The 19855-nt window shown below is 34.1% G+C and overlaps 2 protein-coding genes across 2 annotated transcripts in view; one reads left to right on the top strand and one right to left on the bottom strand.

Annotated features, from left to right (window-relative positions):
* LOC111623681 (probable cytosolic iron-sulfur protein assembly protein CIAO1 homolog) overlaps window positions 1–13841 on the top strand; it is a 15794-nt gene extending 1953 nt beyond the window's left edge. The window contains exons 2-9 of the mRNA XM_023366348.1: window positions 1393–1653; window positions 2467–2615; window positions 4844–4976; window positions 8361–8621; window positions 9435–9523; window positions 11198–11399; window positions 11514–11598; window positions 12495–13841. Coding sequence (XP_023222116.1) covers window positions 1393–1653; window positions 2467–2615; window positions 4844–4976; window positions 8361–8621; window positions 9435–9523; window positions 11198–11399; window positions 11514–11598; window positions 12495–12726 — 1412 coding nt within the window. The 3' untranslated portion in view covers window positions 12727–13841. The remainder of the gene's footprint in view (window positions 1–1392; window positions 1654–2466; window positions 2616–4843; window positions 4977–8360; window positions 8622–9434; window positions 9524–11197; window positions 11400–11513; window positions 11599–12494) is intronic.
* A 388-nt stretch (window positions 13842–14229) lies between these two features.
* Window positions 14230–19729, bottom strand: LOC111623670 (uncharacterized protein B0416.5-like). The gene is made up of 10 exons (XM_023366338.1): window positions 19579–19729; window positions 17373–17531; window positions 16606–16819; window positions 15802–15878; window positions 15591–15728; window positions 15406–15522; window positions 15126–15278; window positions 14895–15055; window positions 14758–14816; window positions 14230–14682 (listed from the first exon to the last, which is right to left on the bottom strand). The coding sequence occupies exons 1-10, from the start codon at window positions 19654–19656 to the stop codon at window positions 14516–14518; spliced, it is 1323 nt and encodes a 440-aa protein (XP_023222106.1). The 5' UTR covers window positions 19657–19729; the 3' UTR covers window positions 14230–14515.
* Between the last annotated feature and the right edge of the window lie 126 nt (window positions 19730–19855).

Below are 19855 nucleotides of genomic sequence, written 5' to 3'. Positions count from 1 at the left end.
AAGACAAAACTGTCCAAAAAGGATCACCATTTATTACTTGTGTTCCAAGACTAAAACATTTTCGGCGACTGACCTTCCTTTTTAGGCTACTTGTCGCCGGAAAGTTTACAAAAAGTCCTTTTAAAAAACACAAAACATCCAATTAAAATTTTTAAAAATTTCTGAAAAAGGAACTGGTGACATACAGCCGTCTTGCTTACTTCCATCTTTCCGGCAACAAGTAGCCTAAAAAGGAAGGTCAGTCGCCGAAAATGTTTTAGTCTTGGAACACAAGTAATAAATGGTGATCCTTTTTGGACAGTTTTGTCTTCAATTTTATTTTATTAGAAATAATTCACCATCAGACGAACTTTTACAGAAGAATTAGAATTATAATTGTTCAGTTTTATGGCCTAATATTATCAATGAAAATAGAAAACACAATTATATGTTGTATTCATCTGCATTGCATTGCAACTAAACATAAAACTGTCTGAAATTTCACTTAAGGAGGCAAATATTTTATTTATTGTAATGTTTCCAAGAGCTTTCGTCTAGTGATATACGCATTAAAATTTAAATACAAAATCATTTGAGTTTCGCTTGAATGAGTAATATTTTATTTTTTTTTCAAAACTACTCTTTCTGTATTGTGAACTACAATTTAAAACAAATAAAGGCTGTTTCAAAAAGTTTCAAGATGATATTAACATATAAATAGATATGTAAATGATTATTTAGAAAATTAATGGGATTGTTGAGTTTGTGGAAGAGCTAAACAAAAATAACAATGGTTGTATTCTTTCTATTTCTAACAAAATAGAAAGAATGGGAGAAACATCTGTGAGTTACTTGGATACAGCAATAAAAGTGAAAAGTAAAATAATTACAGAAGTATGTAGGAGAGACATAGCCAGAGAATCTTTAATATACTGTAGGTCAAGAGAATTCTCAGTTTACAAATTAGAAGGGTTATATATATTGTAGCAAACAATCAGAATTACAAGTAATTTTATAGAGTTGAATGAGCTCATTATGTAGACAGTAGGTACATTCCAGTATATGCCAAACAGTGCATTGGTGAACCACAATGTAATAAAATGTGTTCCGATATTCACTGATAAACTCGGTGAATATTAGAATGCGTATTAGTGGGACTGATGCATGTCAGAATGATGTGCATATGGTGAGCTCTGATCAAACAATATGCACCTGGTTGTGGAAGCCACGGTTATATTATTAACACCATTTTTACTACTTATCTCTATATTCGTATGTAAATATTCAATACTTGAATGCTTATAATCCAACTCATTGCAGTTATGATGTAAATTGTTTGTTAATATTTGTATATTTATTAAATGGAAATCACTTCATCAATTAATTTTTGTATCATTTACTTTTTCTTGATAGATGATCGATGGATAAACAAAGTCATCCTGACAGACAGCCATGACAGAACCATAAGAAGCATAGCATGGTCTCCCTGTGGTAACTACCTGGCGTCGACCAGTTTCGACGCCACCACGTGCATATGGGATAAGAAGAATGGAGAATTCGAGTGTATTGCCACGTTAGAAGGACACGAGAATGAAGTGAAAAGTGTCGGTTGGTCTATATCTGGACAGTATCTAGCCACGTGTAGCAGAGATAAATCCGTCTGGATCTGGGAAGGTAAAGTTATATTTGTTTTCATATACAGTGGGTGATTGGTTAACGAACAAATCAGATAACGAACACTTTCGCGAAAGATTTTGATGATTGGACAACAAACACTTCACTGAACAAACACAAGAAGAAGCGACGTAAAATAACGAATATCGATTAGTCTTCCTTTATCTTCAGGCAACAATTCAAAACTTTTTGGAGTGCGGGAGACATCGACATCAGCGTTCTACCCAGTATTATACTGATTGGATAGTACACCCCCCGAACTTTGAAACTCTCCCTTGTAATTCCAGCTTTTTATATTTCTGACAGAAACAATTCTTTTGTTTTCTTCTGAAAATGCAGATTTATGCTGATATCTGCTATTAAAGATCTTTTGAAGAAGTGGGAGGATGTCAGAACAACGGTCTTAAAATGGCATCCAAACCAGGTTGAGGTTAATAGGCCTAGGGAGCTCTACAATTACAATGCTATTAATTACTTCTAAAAAGTCATGAAGAAGACAGAAAAGCAATTGACATTGGACAGATTCTTCAAACCCACAAACGGAAATAACAGGACTAATAAAAATGCAAGACCGTGTATATATGTATTTTTATTACATATGAATAAATATAGTAAGAAAGTATATATTTTTTATTTTTGGGGGGTCTCCAGAACGAATTAATCAAATTCCCATAGAAACCTATGGTAAATCAATAATTGGTTAACAAACAATTTAGATAGCAAACAAAGTCTTGGAATGGATTATGTTCGTTAACCGATCACCCACTGTATTTAGTATTTTTGTAAATTTTAATAAAATATTTTTATTGACAGTGAACGAAGACAGTGAATACGAGTGTGTAAGTGTACTTAGCGATCATACGCAAGATGTGAAGAGAGTGAAATGGCATCCGCATAAAGATGTAATTATTATTGTTCCTATTTATTTACCAGAAACATCAACATTTTTCTTTAATGTACAGAATTATTGAAATTTAAGTCATCTTATGGTGTTGAAGTTATGAAATGAGACATTGAAAGTTTGTTTTTCTTGAGTAATTATGCTATTTTATAATGTAAATAGTATAGTTGATTTGCTATTGTTTCTTCTGATGATAAACTTCATTGCCCAAGAGTTCTTGAGAAAGTGATAATTTATGTTAGTAAGCTCGAATAAAGCATATATAATTTATAAAATTGGAATTTTGTTTATTAATAATTTTTGTTAATTATTAATAAATAATGTTTTAATTTTAGCAATTTACAAGTTTTAATTAATGTAAGATACGAGGTCTGTTCAAAAAATATGCGGACTGTTGGAATTGTGCGGCTCCAGTTGGTTCCAGGGGAATCAGCTTGGTGTCGCTAGGTTTGTACAGATTGTCAGGTGATAAAGCCGTTTTCTGATTACAGATATCTTTATTTGTTGATTAACTACGTGGTTTTTAGTGAAGTGCGATTTTTTCATTTGTCGGATTTCAAAATGAATGACCTGATGGAATAATAATGACTTGTTGTGAAATTTTGTGTTAAACTTGGAAAATCTGCGACTGAAACATTTGCTATGCACAGCATTCTTACGGTTATATTGCTATGAAGCATACAGCATGTTTGAGGTGATCCCCCAGACCCAAAAAAGCTCGCCAAGTTTGATCCAATGTCAAGGTGATGCTGACAGTTTTCTTTGGTGTTGTTCACCATGAGTACCTCCCCCAAGGCTCCACAGTGAACCAGAGTTACTACATTGAAGTTCTGAAATGTTTGAGGTATGCCATTCGTCGCAAAAGGCCAGAAATGTGGAGCAGTGGCGACTGGTTTCACCATCACAACAATGCTCCAGCCCATTCAGCCTTAGAACTCGTGAGTTTTTGGCCAAACACTCGATCACTGTTCTTCCCCACCCCCTACTCATTTGACTTTGCTCCTTGTGACTTTTTCTTGTTCCCCAAACTCAAAAGACCCTTGAAAGGAAGAAGATTTCAGACAATTCCTGAGATTAAGGCAAATGCGACGAAGGTGCTGAAGGACATTACAAAAGAAGCGTACCAGGACTGTTTCAACAAGTGGAAACACTGTTGGGCTAAGTGTGTGCATTGGGAAGGAAAGTACTTTGAAGGGGATCCAGACATGTAACTTCTACATAAAGTGCATTTTGTTTTGTGATGTCAGTCCGCATATTTTTTGAACAGAACTCATATTAACACAGTTGTTAAGGAAGCTTTACAAATATGAATTTAATTCAAATACTGTATCCTGAGGCTCTTTTATAGAAAATTCTATCACTTTAGGTTTTATGCTTGTTGTCAGAAGTTGGTAAGCCTCTTGACGACAAGTGTAAAGTTGAGAAAAAGATAATATGGAAAAACAAAAGAAGATAATACAGTCTACCTCAGTTAGTAATAATCCAGCATTTTTTCTTGATCTTTACTTCTCTCGTCAATNGAAAGTGGATAAATCTTCGTTTCCTGTGGAGCCCGTCCATTAAATACGTGTACAAATTAAGGGGAAGAAAAGGTTGCGAAAACTTCATCGTTGTATACAAGTAAAAGTGGACCCTTAATTAATGGACGGCCCCTTGATAGTTTCTGTCTCTATCCTACGTCAGCTTTAAGAAAAGAGCAAAGGGATAGTCTCGCCGTTCACGGGAATTAAATATAGGTTCTAGTATGACGTCATGCTAATGTGAATTAACTCCCGCGGGAACACTAACATAACTCGTATTCTTGTTATTCCCGATTAACTGTCTTCGTGTAAATGTAGCTTCCTTGAAGATTTGTTTGTAACGTATCCACGCACTCTGGTGACAAAATTCGATTCGATGTTTCGATTAATCTAAAATATTTTGATTCTTGTTTTAAATACAAATAAAATTCAATTTTAAAATAAATTGTGTTTTATACTAATTTTGTAAAAACTTGATTATTTTACTTAAATATTTAGATTTAGACATTACATTTGTTGTATTCGAAATCACTATTTTTGAATGAATATTAAAATAAAAGTATTTCTTGAATAAAAATATTAACAAAATTCACATTTAGTAAAGGAATATTGAATAAAAATACATATATATAAAAAAGTAATTTTATTTAATTTTGAACTATTTTTATTAATATTATTTATAAATAAATCGGCAGGTGGTGCTGTGTTTTAATGGCCGCCTACGTGTTTACGTTTCTGAAAAACACGTGATTGTTTTATTTTCAAATAAAAAATGAGATTGAAAGAAATAGGGTGCTTAGAAGGACACAACGATCGTGTTTGGTGCGTTTCTTGGAATCTCGAAGGTACTCTTTTAGCAAGTTGTAGTGGCGACAAAACAATTCGAATTTGGACGGAAGAAGGTAAATACTCGTGTTTAAATCTGATAGATGATGGCCACATAGCCCTAGTCACGTGTCGTGGGAGCACAAATGTAGTTTTGAATGAAGCGATTGAGACCTATTGAGACGCTCCTATTGGGGATGGGTCCTTTAATAAGGTCCCACCGTCCATAGGATCATGACAATTCTGTATACATGTTTAGAATGAAACAATGTCTAAATTTTGATATTAATGCAGCAGATATTGACAAAAATGCTGACTTAATTAATAAATAAAATGTTTAGTAAATGCAAAAATTATAGTAATATTTACAGATGAGGAGATTTAAATAAATTAAATCTTTGAATCTTTGACACAAATTCTTAACAGCAACAATATTAAGGTGTTTATGTTCATTTAATGGTTGTCACTCTGGTCCTAGTCTCTTTTATTAACTCTATAGGAAACATCATGAATGCATACATGACAAAACATTTCTGAAAATTATTCTAGGATTCAATGATTTATTTATTAAGAGCACTTATATATAATTTAATTGAATATTCTTCCTATAAGAAATATTTTAGGTACTGAAAAGCATATAAAAGCTATTGAGTGTGTTTAGAAACTGTTTTATAAGGACCTTGAATAAGTTCTTGCTGTTCTTTAACAGATGGCGTTACCAGAACCACGCGTGTTTATTTTTAGATGGTGATGCATCTGTAAGGAAGTACAATAAGCGACCTTGAAATTCAGTATATGTCATTTCACCGAAGTGTAAACAACTTATTTTTTCATTGTGTTAAACATGTCTAGTTTTGTGCCAAAAAAAGAGTATTTGCAGGGAATTTTATTGCACTATTTTATTCAAAAAAAATCTGCAGCTGAAGCGCACAGAATTCTTGTTGAGACTTACGGCGACCATGCTCTGTCAGAAACAACATGCAGAGATTGGTTTAGACGCTTCAAAAATAATGATTTTGATGTTGAAGATAAAGAACGATCTGGTGCACCAAAAAAGTTTGAAGACGAGGAATTAGAGGCATTACTTCATGAAGACTCATGTCAGACGCTAGCTGAACTTGCAGAATCAGTAGGTGTTGATCACACAACAGTTTCGAAATGTTTAAAAGGATTAGGAATGATTCAAAAGCAAGGACATTGGGTGCCATACGAGTTGAAGCTGAGAGACATCAAACGGTGTCTTTTCACATGTGAACAGCTGCTTCACCGGCAGAAAAGGAAAGGTTTTCTGCATCGTATCGTGACAGGTGACGAAAAATGGATACACTACGATAACACTAAGCGTAGAACATTGTGGGGTAAGTCCTGGCCATGCATCAACATCGTCAGCAAGGCCGAATATCCATGGTTTGAAGCTTCTGCTCTGCATTTGGTGGGATCAGCTAGGTGTAGTTTATTACGAGCTGCTCAAACCAAATGAAACCATCATGGGAGATCGCTATCGACTACAATTGATGTGTTTGAGCCAAGCATTGAAGGAAAAACGGTCGCTATATGAGCAGAAACACGACAAAGTGATTTTGCAACATGACAATGCTCGGCCACATGTTGCACAACCGGTGAAAACGTACTTGGAAACGCTTAAATGGGAAGTCCTACCCTGCTCGCTGTATTCACCAGACATCGCCCCTTTGGATTATCACTTGTTCCGATCAATGGCACATGGCCTGGCTGAGCAGCACTTCCATTCTTATGAAGATCCCAAAAAATGGGTTGATTCTTGAATAGTCTCAAAAGACATGTCGTTTTTCCGACGTGGAATTCAAATGCTGCCAGAACGATGGGAGAAAGTAGTGGCTAGCGATGGACAATACCTTCAGTGACGTGTTTATTACAACTTTTTTAAAATAAAGTGTTAATTTTCACAAAAAAACAGCAAGAACTTATTCAAGGTCCTTATGTCATTTCTACTGAAAAGTTAGGAAATCTTAATTTTGTATTAAGCATTATTTAAAATCTGAGTTTCCTTGAGAGGAAAGAGAATTAGAATTTCTAATAAAATAAAATTGAAGGCAAAACTGTCCAAAAAGGATCACCATTTATTAATTGTGTTTCAAGACTAAAACATTTTCGGCGACTGACCTTCCTTTTTAGGCTACTTGTCGCCGGAAAGTTTACAAAAAGTCCTTTTAAAAAACACAAAACATCCAATTAAAATTTTTAAAAATTTCTGAAAAAGGAACTGGTGACATACAGCCGTCTTGCTTACTTCCATCTTTCCGGCAACAAGTAGCCTAAAAAGGAAGGTCAGTCGCCGAAAATGTTTTAGTCTTGGAACACAAGTAATAAATGGTGATCCTTTTTGGACAGTTTTGTCTTCAATTTTATTTTATTAGAAATAATTCACCATCAGACGAACTTTTACAGAAGAATTAGAATTATAATTGTTCAGTTTTATGGCCTAATATTATCAATGAAAATAGAAAACACAATTATATGTTGTATTCATCTGCATTGCATTGCAACTAAACATAAAACTGTCTGAAATTTCACTTAAGGAGGCAAATATTTTATTTATTGTAATGTTTCCAAGAGCTTTCGTCTAGTGATATACGCATTAAAATTTAAATACAAAATCATTTGAGTTTCGCTTGAATGAGTAATATTTTATTTTTTTTTCAAAACTACTCTTTCTGTATTGTGAACTACAATTTAAAACAAATAAAGGCTGTTTCAAAAAGTTTCAAGATGATATTAACATATAAATAGATATGTAAATGATTATTTAGAAAATTAATGGGATTGTTGAGTTTGTGGAAGAGCTAAACAAAAATAACAATGGTTGTATTCTTTCTATTTCTAACAAAATAGAAAGAATGGGAGAAACATCTGTGAGTTACTTGGATACAGCAATAAAAGTGAAAAGTAAAATAATTACAGAAGTATGTAGGAGAGACATAGCCAGAGAATCTTTAATATACTGTAGGTCAAGAGAATTCTCAGTTTACAAATTAGAAGGGTTATATATATTGTAGCAAACAATCAGAATTACAAGTAATTTTATAGAGTTGAATGAGCTCATTATGTAGACAGTAGGTACATTCCAGTATATGCCAAACAGTGCATTGGTGAACCACAATGTAATAAAATGTGTTCCGATATTCACTGATAAACTCGGTGAATATTAGAATGCGTATTAGTGGGACTGATGCATGTCAGAATGATGTGCATATGGTGAGCTCTGATCAAACAATATGCACCTGGTTGTGGAAGCCACGGTTATATTATTAACACCATTTTTACTACTCATCTCTATATTCGTATGTAAATATTCAATACTTGAATGCTTATAATCCAACTCATTGCAGTTATGATGTAAATTGTTTGTTAATATTTGTATATTTATTAAATGGAAATCACTTCATCAATTAATTTTTGTATCATTTACTTTTTCTTGATAGATGATCGATGGATAAACAAAGTCATCCTGACAGACAGCCATGACAGAACCATAAGAAGCATAGCATGGTCTCCCTGTGGTAACTACCTGGCGTCGACCAGTTTCGACGCCACCACGTGCATATGGGATAAGAAGAATGGAGAATTCGAGTGTATTGCCACGTTAGAAGGACACGAGAATGAAGTGAAAAGTGTCGGTTGGTCTATATCTGGACAGTATCTAGCCACGTGTAGCAGAGATAAATCCGTCTGGATCTGGGAAGGTAAAGTTATATTTGTTTTCATATACAGTGGGTGATTGGTTAACGAACAAATCAGATAACGAACACTTTCGCGAAAGATTTTGATGATTGGACAACAAACACTTCACTGAACAAACACAAGAAGAAGCGACGTAAAATAACGAATATCGATTAGTCTTCCTTTATCTTCAGGCAACAATTCAAAACTTTTTGGAGTGCGGGAGACATCGACATCAGCATTCTACCCAGTATTATACTGATTGGATAGTACACCCCCCGAACTTTGAAACTCTCCCTTGTAATTCCAGCTTTTTATATTTCTGACAGAAACAATTCTTTTGTTTTCTTCTGAAAATGCAGATTTATGCTGATATCTGCTATTAAAGATCTTTTGAAGAAGTGGGAGGATGTCAGAACAACGGTCTTAAAATGGCATCCAAACCAGGTTGAGGTTAATAGGCCTAGGGAGCTCTACAATTACAATGCTATTAATTACTTCTAAAAAGTCATGAAGAAGACAGAAAAGCAATTGACATTGGACAGATTCTTCAAACCCACAAACGGAAAAAACAGGACTAATAAAAATGCAAGACCGTGTATATATGTATTTTTATTACATATGAATAAATATAGTAAGAAAGTATATATTTTTTATTTTTGGGGGGTCTCCAGAACGAATTAATCAAATTCCCATAGAAACCTATGGTAAATCAATAATTGGTTAACGAACAATTTAGATAGCAAACAAAGTCTTGGAATGGATTATGTTCGTTAACCGATCACCCACTGTATTTAGTATTTTTGTAAATTTTAATAAAATATTTTTATTGACAGTGAACGAAGACAGTGAATACGAGTGTGTAAGTGTACTTAGCGATCATACGCAAGATGTGAAGAGAGTGAAATGGCATCCGCATAAAGATGTAATTATTATTGTTCCTATTTATTTACCAGAAACATCAACATTTTTCTTTAATGTACAGAATTATTGAAATTTAAGTCATCTTATGGTGTTGAAGTTATGAAATGAGACATTGAAAGTTTGTTTTTCTTGAGTAATTATGCTATTTTATAATGTAAATAGTATAGTTGATTTGCTATTGTTTCTTCTGATGATAAACTTCATTGCCCAAGAGTTCTTGAGAAAGTGATAATTTATGTTAGTAAGCTCGAATAAAGCATATATAATTTATAAAATTGGAATTTTGTTTATTAATAATTTTTGTTAATTATTAATAAATAATGTTTTAATTTTAGCAATTTACAAGTTTTAATTAATGTAAGATACGAGGTCTGTTCAAAAAATATGCGGACTGTTGGAATTGTGTGGCTCCAGTTGGTTCCAGGGGAATCAGCTTGGTGTCACTAGGTTTGTACAGATCGTCAGGTGATAAAGCCGTTTTCTGATTACAGATATCTTTATTTGTTGATTAACTACGCGGTTTTTAGTGAAGTGCGATTTTTTCATTTGTCGGATTTCAAAATGAATGACCTGATGGAATAATAATGACTTGCTGTGAAATTTTGTGTTAAACTTGGAAAATCTGCGACTGAAACATTTGCTATGCACAGCATGCTTACGGTGATATTGCTATGAAGCATACAGCATGTTTGAGGTGATCCCCCAGACCCAAAAAAGCTCGCCAAGTTTGATCCAATGTCAAGGTGATGCTGACAGTTTTCTTTGGTGTTGTTCACCATGAGTACCTCCCCCAAGGCTCCACAGTGAACCAGACTTACTACATTGAAGTTCTGAAATGTTTGAGGTATGCCATCCGTCGCAAAAGGCCAGAAATGTGGAGCAGTGGCGACTGGTTTCACCATCACAACAATGCTCCAGCCCATTCAGCCTTAGAACTCGTGAGTTTTTGGCCAAACACTCGATCACTGTTCTTCCCCACCCCCTACTCATCTGACCTTGCTCCTTGTGACTTTTTCTTGTTCCCCAAACTCAAAAGACCCTTGAAAGGAAGAAGATTTCAGACAATTCCTGAGATTAAGGCAAATGCGACGAAGGTGCTGAAGGACATTACAAAAGAAGCGTACCAGGACTGTTTCAACAAGTGGAAACACTGTTGGGCTAAGTGTGTGCATTGGGAAGGAAAGTACTTTGAAGGGGATCCAGACATGTAACTTCTACATAAAGTACATTTTGTTTTGTGATGTCAGTCCGCATATTTTTTGAACAGAACTCATATTAACACAGTTGTTAAGGAAGCTTTACAAATATGAATTTAATTCAAATACTGTATCCTGAGGCTCTTTTATAGAAAATTCTATCACTTTAGGTTTTATGCTTGTTGTCAGAAGTTGGTAAGCCTCTTGACGACAAGTGTAAAGTTGAGAAAAAGATAATATGGAAAAACAAAAGAAGATAATACAGTCTACCTCAGTTAGTAATAATCCAGCATTTTTTCTTGATCTTTACTTCTCTCGTCAATTTGTGATGATGGGTATAAAGTGCAAAAGCATTCAAATTTTCACTTGAAATAAATAGAAGGTTGAATTGAATTTATATTCAAAAAATTTCCTTAACAAATTTTGTTATTTTCTAATTATTTTACATAACATTTTTAAATATTGACTTATTGTCACAGATATTAGCATCTGCCAGTTATGATAACACTATTAAAATGTTTAAGGAAGATGGAAATGATTGGAGTTGCTTTTGCACATTAAATTCTCACACTTCGACAGTTTGGTCTTTTGATTTTGATTGCACAGGGACCAGATTGGCTTCCTGCAGTGACGACAAGACCATAAAAATATGGAAGGAATATTTAGTGGATAATCAGCAAGGTTAGTTTAAAAATCATTTTTAATCATTAGACAATTGTTTCAAATGTCTAATGATATTTTTGATAAATCTTAATGATAAATTAAGATAAATCTTAATGATATTTTTCTCTGAAGGAATAGTTGTGACCGATGATCCAGTGTGGAAATGCGTCGCAACGTTGTCTGGTTATCATTATCGTCCCATTTACGACATAAGTTGGTAAGTAAACGATATTGTTTGTATGTTTGTTATTAAAAACAGAGAGAAATATACAAATTAGTTTGCATAATTTGAAGCTTGTCAGCAGAAATATAATTAAATGACAATTACAAACTTCTCTGCTCTTTGTAGCCATAAAAATTATTCAAGATTATTAGATAATTATGCTTTATTTTTATATATTTAAAAATTTACTAAAAATATAATATGTTTAAAGAGCAGAATTAACACATTTGTGCCATGTGAGCTGTTTGTTACAGTTTCTATAGTTGAACAGGGCATGTATAAATGTTAATTTTGTCTCTTTAGAGCTGAAACAATTTAAGCTCTTAGGTGAGCTAGAAAGACTAAAAATAGCTTAGATGTAAAGATTTCAAGATTTTCATTTTGAAAAAAATGTAAGTTTAGGTTTGCTAAGTAAAAATATGTTTTCTGTACTCAATGACAATAAAATATTCACTCAAAATTCATAAATGTCATTCTTCTGCATTATTTACACAGGCAAATAATAGTTAAAACAATTTATTTTTGTATCAGATAAAATTTTGTCAAATTTGAATGTTTAGAAATGGCAAAAAAATGCAGAAAATAATTGCAATTTTGACATTTTTATGCTCTTGTAACTGGTAAAACATTCCAAGAGAACCACCAAATGATGTGCTTTCACTTTTTAATTTAGAAAAATTACATGTATGGATGTTCATAATTAGTTTCTCCATAAGATGCTTTTATTGAACAGATATTTTATCAATATGCATTTGAAATTGAAAAAATTTGGTGATCTGTGAGACTAGTGTGTTCAGCGCCCATCAGATCACTCGAGTTTAATACGCCCATTGAGTGAAAGATAGTATTCCAGTCATAAGCAGCTTAGAATAACAAATGCATTTCTTTAGGTGCGACCTAACTGGAATTATTGCAACTGCATGCGGCGACGACTGCATTCGTCTCTTTCAAGAAGATGCCATTCGGGATCCCGATTCTCCAACCTTCAGTCTCGTTGTGACTGTCAGAAATGCCCATTCTCAGGATGTTAATGGCATTGCTTGGAACCCAAAAGTGCCTGGATTGTTAGCTTCAGGGGGTGATGATTGTACTGTAAAACTGTGGAGAACACAGGAGGAATAAAACATTTCCCATTATTTAATTGGAACTATTTTTTCAAGTAAATCAACTGGCACATTAGAATAAATTACAATTAGTTTTTTAAATAGCAAAGTAAAATTTAAATGGAAATGTTTAATATTTTTATTGTTATTTAAATACTAATTAAATTTTTGTATAAAAATATGCTGTAAAATTGCTCGATTAATTATAATTGTCTCAGTTACATAATAATTGTTAATATAATTATTATTTTTTACTATGGGATGAGTGGAAAGTAACTAGACATTGAGATATTGCTATAATTTTTGTAATAATAATGCAATCATAATAAAATGTGTGTGTCCGTGTACATCAATAAATGGAATTTTATAATTTCCATATCGGTGGTATGGACAATGACTAAGAGGCTGCATGTGCAGTGGCAAAAAAGACAGCCGACCACTAGTCTATATGGGAACAAGTGTAAATTGATGTGAGACTCCATGCCTCCATGCTGTAAGGTGTGGAAATCAGTGATTGTCATGCAGAGATGGTGACATATGATGAAGGGAAGTTATGGCACAATCTGTCCAGAAATAATCAAGAATTGTCATCGAAAGCTAATGATTGCAAGTTTGGTTGCAGACGTACAGAGAACTGGCCATTCATCCACATCAGGATCTCTAGTTGTTTGAAAAAATTGGCAGACAATGCCAGTGCCTGCATTGAATTCTAAGGTATTCATCCATATTTCCACTTAATAAGTTACGTGTCACGTAATTTTTATCATATTTGGAACAGAAATATAGAAATTATAGTGATTTCTCAATGCCTAGTTTCTTTTCACCCACTCTGTGTATTGTCTTATAAATATGAAAACTTAGATGCATTGTAGAAATGTTTGTTATTTAATTCAATTTAAAACTTTCTAAGATCATGCTGCTTAAGTTTTGTAAATGTTGTGATTTCATATCAACGATACAATAACAATGTGGTCGATAAATCCGTTTTATTTGAGTCTTCATTACATAACAGATCATCATCGTCTCAGATTTGCCGAATAATACTATTCAGCTGGTAGTGTTAGAATGCAGCATATCCTCACTGAGAGAGTTCAGATTTGTGGCAAACTTGTCCATAAGCAGAGAAGTGGTAAATAAAAATGGGACTTGGTGTAGTCATGTTGAGCAAATCCGTGTTCATGGTGCCCATGTGAACTGCATTTGCAAAGAGGGATGATAATGAAATAAAAAGGAACAGAATTTACTAATAACCTAAAAGAAGCATGCTGGCCAAACTCAGGTTCACACTATGTGGACAGTTATTTTCTCCAGTGCTTAGAGAGGGGATAAATAAAAATGGAATAGAATAATCACAAAATTGATTTATGAGAAGCATTTTTAATTGAAATCTAACAAACGTTTTAAAATACAATGCATTTAATCTGTATTCGTGTTTTGTCTCACACGAAAATTATGTAAAAATTTTTGAGACATTCTCATTTTAATTATTTTGTTAATTCAAGATAAAAATAAAACACTTTCATAAAAAATAATAAGTTTATTATATGAAAATAAATATGGCAACAGTCTATGTTCATTCTGTACAGAAGTATATTTTCTATAATTCAATTGCAATTATTCTTCCAATATACTTGGGTTGGCCAAAGTACTGAAGGCACCGGCTTACCTCCAGGGGATTTGGGTTGGAGTCAGTCGACACGGATGTTTCGGGCCTGGCGAAATCCCTTTAGTGACCCTGTAGTGTCCACAAGGTGGAAATATTGTAGTTCAAATCAGATCATTGTGGAATCATCTTAAAAACATTCTTGTCACTGAATAGTTCCATAACTAATCGAATTCCCGAGTTCAACACGTAATATACTCTTTCCATTTTTACTACTTTCTTCTTCCTTAAGGCGTTTGTACTCCGTTTTAAAGAATACCACAAAAATGAAATACAGAAGAGTTAAGATTGCATTTATGACGAATAACGAGGCTGAAAATTAAGCAAATATATTAATTTTAAATCTCGAATTAAACTCTTTAAACAAGATTTTCTTAAGGCACTCACATCTCATGTCGATGATACCCATTTGCATGATAAAAAGGTAAACGGTGCCATGAATTTGCCTGTAACGAATTTATAAATATAAATGATCCATTAACTAATTTTAATTAAGAGACGTCGAGAATTAAATGTTATTTTACCCCACGATAAACAGTATTCCCGTGCTCGTAGCTTCCGGCACCAACGGATACGTACACTCGATGGACAACTCCAGATTTACGGTGTAGGCGGACATAATAAATATTCCGAATAGCACTAAGAGTATGGTAATTGCGTATTGCATGTCCGAATATCCCGCAATCTGAAAACATTACACATTCAATTTTGCATACAGTTACCTGGAAATGTCTCGTAAGATGTATTAATCTTACCACTGTAAATATATCCAGAAGAACGAAAGCCACGCCTGCCAAAACTTTTGCAGTAATGGAAAATAATTTGGTTCTGTCTAGGAATATTCCAGTGGCTAAACCTGCCACAAATCCAAACGAGATCATCAGGACAACGCACAGTCCAGAAAATTTCTAGGAAAGATAGAAATAGAACGTTTGGTACGTCCATTCCCGAGATACGATGCAAAACAGATGCCTGAATACACACGCGCAATTTTTATGGAGTAAAAGTAACTCGAAACAAGGAAACATCACTTACGTTGCTGTATCCTGTGAGGAGTAGAATTTCTTCTAACGAACTAACAAAAACTGCATAAACTCCCGTAATTGCTCCGCCAAAGAGTAACAATATTATGTAGGCCTTATTGGTAAATAACTATAAATTAGAAAAATAATTAGTAATTATATTTAATTATTCACGATCGGTGTTAAAATTTTAATTACTTCTCTAAGTGCGGCTGGAAAAGAATATGTCTGGTGTGCTTCTGCACTCTCGCTGGGTGGAGTGGGAGGTTTGGACGAAGTTATGGTTAAGCACGTGGCGACCACACCGATGACGGCAAAAACACACGAACAAAAGTTCTGTAATTAATTAATTAATTAGTTGACAAATTTGAGAGTCGTTATATTTATACCGAGAAAAATAAACATTTACCAGCCACGGAATGTCTTCCGGTGATGTCACAAATACGGGAACCATTCCAATTCCCAGCATGATTCCAAGGGGACACCCTTGAATAAAGTTTGTAAATTCAGATATTAATTAATACATTCTTAAGATTGTAGATATAAATATAAATTAGTTTACATAATTATCAATAAACATTGTCTGATTGGAATCTGATCAAGAATTGATGATTGGTACTAAGGTTGGTATAAGTTAATTTATATTATTCTAATTAGGTTGGTCGGTTTGGAACCGTGAAATATCGGTTTTAATTGCTATCTAGCATGCAGTAAATGGAAATTAATCATTATTTTTATCTCTTGTAAAGAATTTTCGTGGGAAATAACGCTGAAGAAGATAATACAGTATATGCGTAATGATATAACCACCATAAGCAGTGAATGAGGAATACCAGATCTTTGCAGATCATGTTCATTGTTTTTCCCAATTGATTTTTCTAACAAACGACCATTATGTGCCAGATGGCCGAGAGGTTAAGGTGCCAGTTTACTGTCCTGACAAACCCATCAACCCCCAGAAATTTTTCGGGGTGGTCCTTTCCGGATATGTCACGCTCCTTCCTCACCATCCGGTTGCCCCATTTTGGATCTGGCTTAAGAAAGCTCTCTAAATGCAAAACACGCGATCACTAAAGAATTACTCAAAGACTGTATAGACTTAATACTGCTCGTTTTAAAAATTCTACCTTCGTCAATTGAATGTAGTTATTGCATATTTATTATGGACAGCAAACAAGCTTATTTGTCAAATTAACCAATAAAATAATCATACCCATGGCAATAACAGATGTTGCTACTGTTCTCTCGTTGGAAGGAAACCACAATTCGCCCGCCTTTGTTGGTACGTTAACGAGCATCTGTGCCGAAGCACAAACAGCTTGGCCTAATAAGATAATTTTGAATCTCGATTGTTGTTCTACGAATTGCGTGTTGCTCATGAATTTTATAGCCGCTCCAACTACGTTTAACCATGCGCCGAGCCATACCTGCAATTAGAAAAAAAAAAGATTTACTATTCAAAACATTTAATAATATGCAAATAGATTATTATTAAGATTATTTGAATTTGGTGATCAACAAGATTACTTTCTATAAATACAAGTACAATAGATGCCTCTATAAATGACCGGACGGCCTTCAGTCTGCCGCTTTGGGGGCTGTGTTCTGATGGATGCCACCTACGTGCCAAAGCGGTTAAGGTGTCAGAGTGGCCACCACCGGATGAGATTTGAGGAATGAATTCTCTCGAAGGAAATTCAGATTATTCAGTGCCAAGTTTACACGGAACTTACATAGAAATAATTATTGATGTTGGTCCTTGTAGAACCTCAATTCTAAAATTATATTGATAAATTGATAAGAGGTCGGTGATAAACCGATAAAGAATCTGATAAGTGGACACAAAGTCTATAAAAAATTAAAAGTTTAGAATTTGAGACCGACAAATGCTTTGGGCCGATCCATTCTCTTCCGACGATCCAACGCACAAATCATTTTCCTACCCATTATCGTTAATGAATTAAATGAAAAATTACCTACTCCTTTCTTTAATCCGATGTAATCCACGAACCACAAAGCGAATATTCCCGTAGGGATGCAACATATGAAGTAAATCATGGACAACAGACTAATTTGACTCTCGCTGGCGTCGTAGTACTGTTGAGCAATCGTCGATACGCAAGAAAAACAGGCCCATAACTGAAAATAAAACAAAAGTTAAGTAAATTTGAATATCGAACTTATAAATTTGAAACAACCCGAAGTGTTATATACTTTTATATATAACAGAGAAAAAGTATGGTCATCGGTCAAAACATTACCTTCAAGATTTTTATATTTTTGAGCTCCGAACACTTTGAAACGTGGAAAAATGCAAAAAAATTCGGAGGTTTTTCTGTATGTATGAATGTAAATGTTGGTGCTTTAAAGTCGAGGGGCGATAAAGGGGATCACGTGTATCTCCAGTAGGACTTAATAACGATTTTACTCGTTATTAGCATTTACAATTTTTTTTCCTTTTTATAAAATCCATCCCTGCCATCGAAATTAAGTTTTTTTTTGTCATTTTATAATAATTAAAAATATAAAAAGTTTTTAATAATAAAATATCGTAACGGATGGCGCCACAAACGCAGTTTCAAATATTACCGGGAAAGTTAAGCAACTCGTTGGAATTGTTTTCTATGAGAAGCGTAATCCGTATCAACTGACACGGTTTAAGTTATAAAATTTTTGTTTAATTTATATTTTAATCTTATTTAAAGAAATTAACGAATGATATTTACGATTTTTTGTAATAATTATTGATATGAACCAATCACAGCTAACTCTGTAGTTGAGTCTTGACGTGTGAAAGCACGTATTTTTTTTATTATTGATGAAAGAATCATTTTAAGAGTATATTTTAACACGAAAAGTATTAAGCTTGAACGTTTTTATGGTGTTTTTATTACATTTCATCTCAAAATTGATAAAAAATAACAATCCTAGCGAAGAAAATACATGCCACACACAACTCTTTTGCTCAATTCTACGGACGGTAGACAACCAATAGGAACCAGTTCTACAGAAAATGGGCGACATAGTCAACTGTCACTCATAAATATAAACCAATCATCGATCCGATAGGCGGAACTATTGTAAATGATAGACGGTAGGCAGAGCTTTACAGAACGAATAGAAGAAAGCTATTTGACTGAATCAAGTAGGTCAGTCTCAAAATCACTTGACTGGGCTGGCAAAAATTACCCAGAAGCTATATCGAATAAGGCAATATATATAATATATGCTTTCGCTTTCATCACGTAAACTTAAACAACTGTTATTTTTTTACACTTGGACTATAAGTCAATAGGCATAATGCTAGTGGCGCGTTATCCTATGGGCAGAAAGGGAAATTGCCCGTGGCCCCCAAACCAATCTTTTATAAGAAAACATTTCGCCCAAAAATTCCCACCGAAGAAAAATGAAGTCAAAAGTATACGTGGGGCCCCTTATTTCAAATTTGCCTGGGCCCTGCGAAGCTATACCGTGCCCAGTGCCGGCTGGAGAGGAGAAATATACCAATCAGGACTTTTTAGTTTGCCTCTCTAGCCCCTAATGATTTATTACTAGCTAAGGATTGCTTAAAAAGTAATATGCGTAAAGATAACAAATACGAAGAAGCCCGAAAGTCAGTTAACTAGTTTTATTCAGCACGAATCGACAGCATTCAGATTTTTCTTTATATATTCCAAATAGATTTTTGCAAATATGAGTTTAAAACTGTGCTTTCCTCCTACAAAATTAGTAAATACGAGAATAGTTAACCGACGTTTGGGCCAACTTTTTTTTTTTACTCTTTCCGCCCTTTGGGCACTAACAGGGCCTCTTAAAGCAGGTCCATTATGAGTTCGGCCAGGCCCACAATGGGGCGACCGGGTGGTGAGGTACGGGGCCCGACATATCCGAACGGACCACCCCCGAAAAATTTCTGGAGATTTTTCGACCCGTCCGGATTCAATCCGGGTACCTCAGAGCTGTAGGCTGCCACCTTGACCGCTCGGCCAATTTGGGCCACCCTGTACAGTCATAAAGTAACAAATCCTATACATTTTTAAAGAACCGCACAGTTGAAAAGTGTTAAAAATATAAAATTATACCTAGAAGATTTACAGATTTATATTGAAATGCAACAAGGTAACGCTCAGAAACAATAAAATTTAACACGTGCTGTATTAATTTTACAAAAATTAAGATGACTTACCTCAGTATTCGAAACATTCAACAGAGTTATCGTCAATAAGACGAACCATCTCCTTCCATACACTTTATGTGCACTCATTATATCAATAGAAGTGGATAAACAAACAGACGACCCGACTTACGTCTCATTTTATAGTATTTCCTTCTTTAATTTCATTGGTTATTGTAGAAGCTGACATCATAATTGGATTTACAATGAAATCATTGAAATAAATATAGGGAAAAACATTATTTACAAATAAGATACTTCATTCCTATTATTGATTTAAAAATAGTGA

The sequence above is a fragment of the Centruroides sculpturatus genome, unplaced genomic scaffold, assembly GCF_000671375.1.
Source record: "Centruroides sculpturatus isolate CEXI.00-Female unplaced genomic scaffold, Cexi_2.0 scaffold176, whole genome shotgun sequence".
Taxonomy (NCBI): Eukaryota; Metazoa; Arthropoda; class Arachnida; order Scorpiones; family Buthidae; genus Centruroides; species Centruroides sculpturatus.
This window is presented reverse-complemented; position numbering and strand designations above follow the sequence as displayed.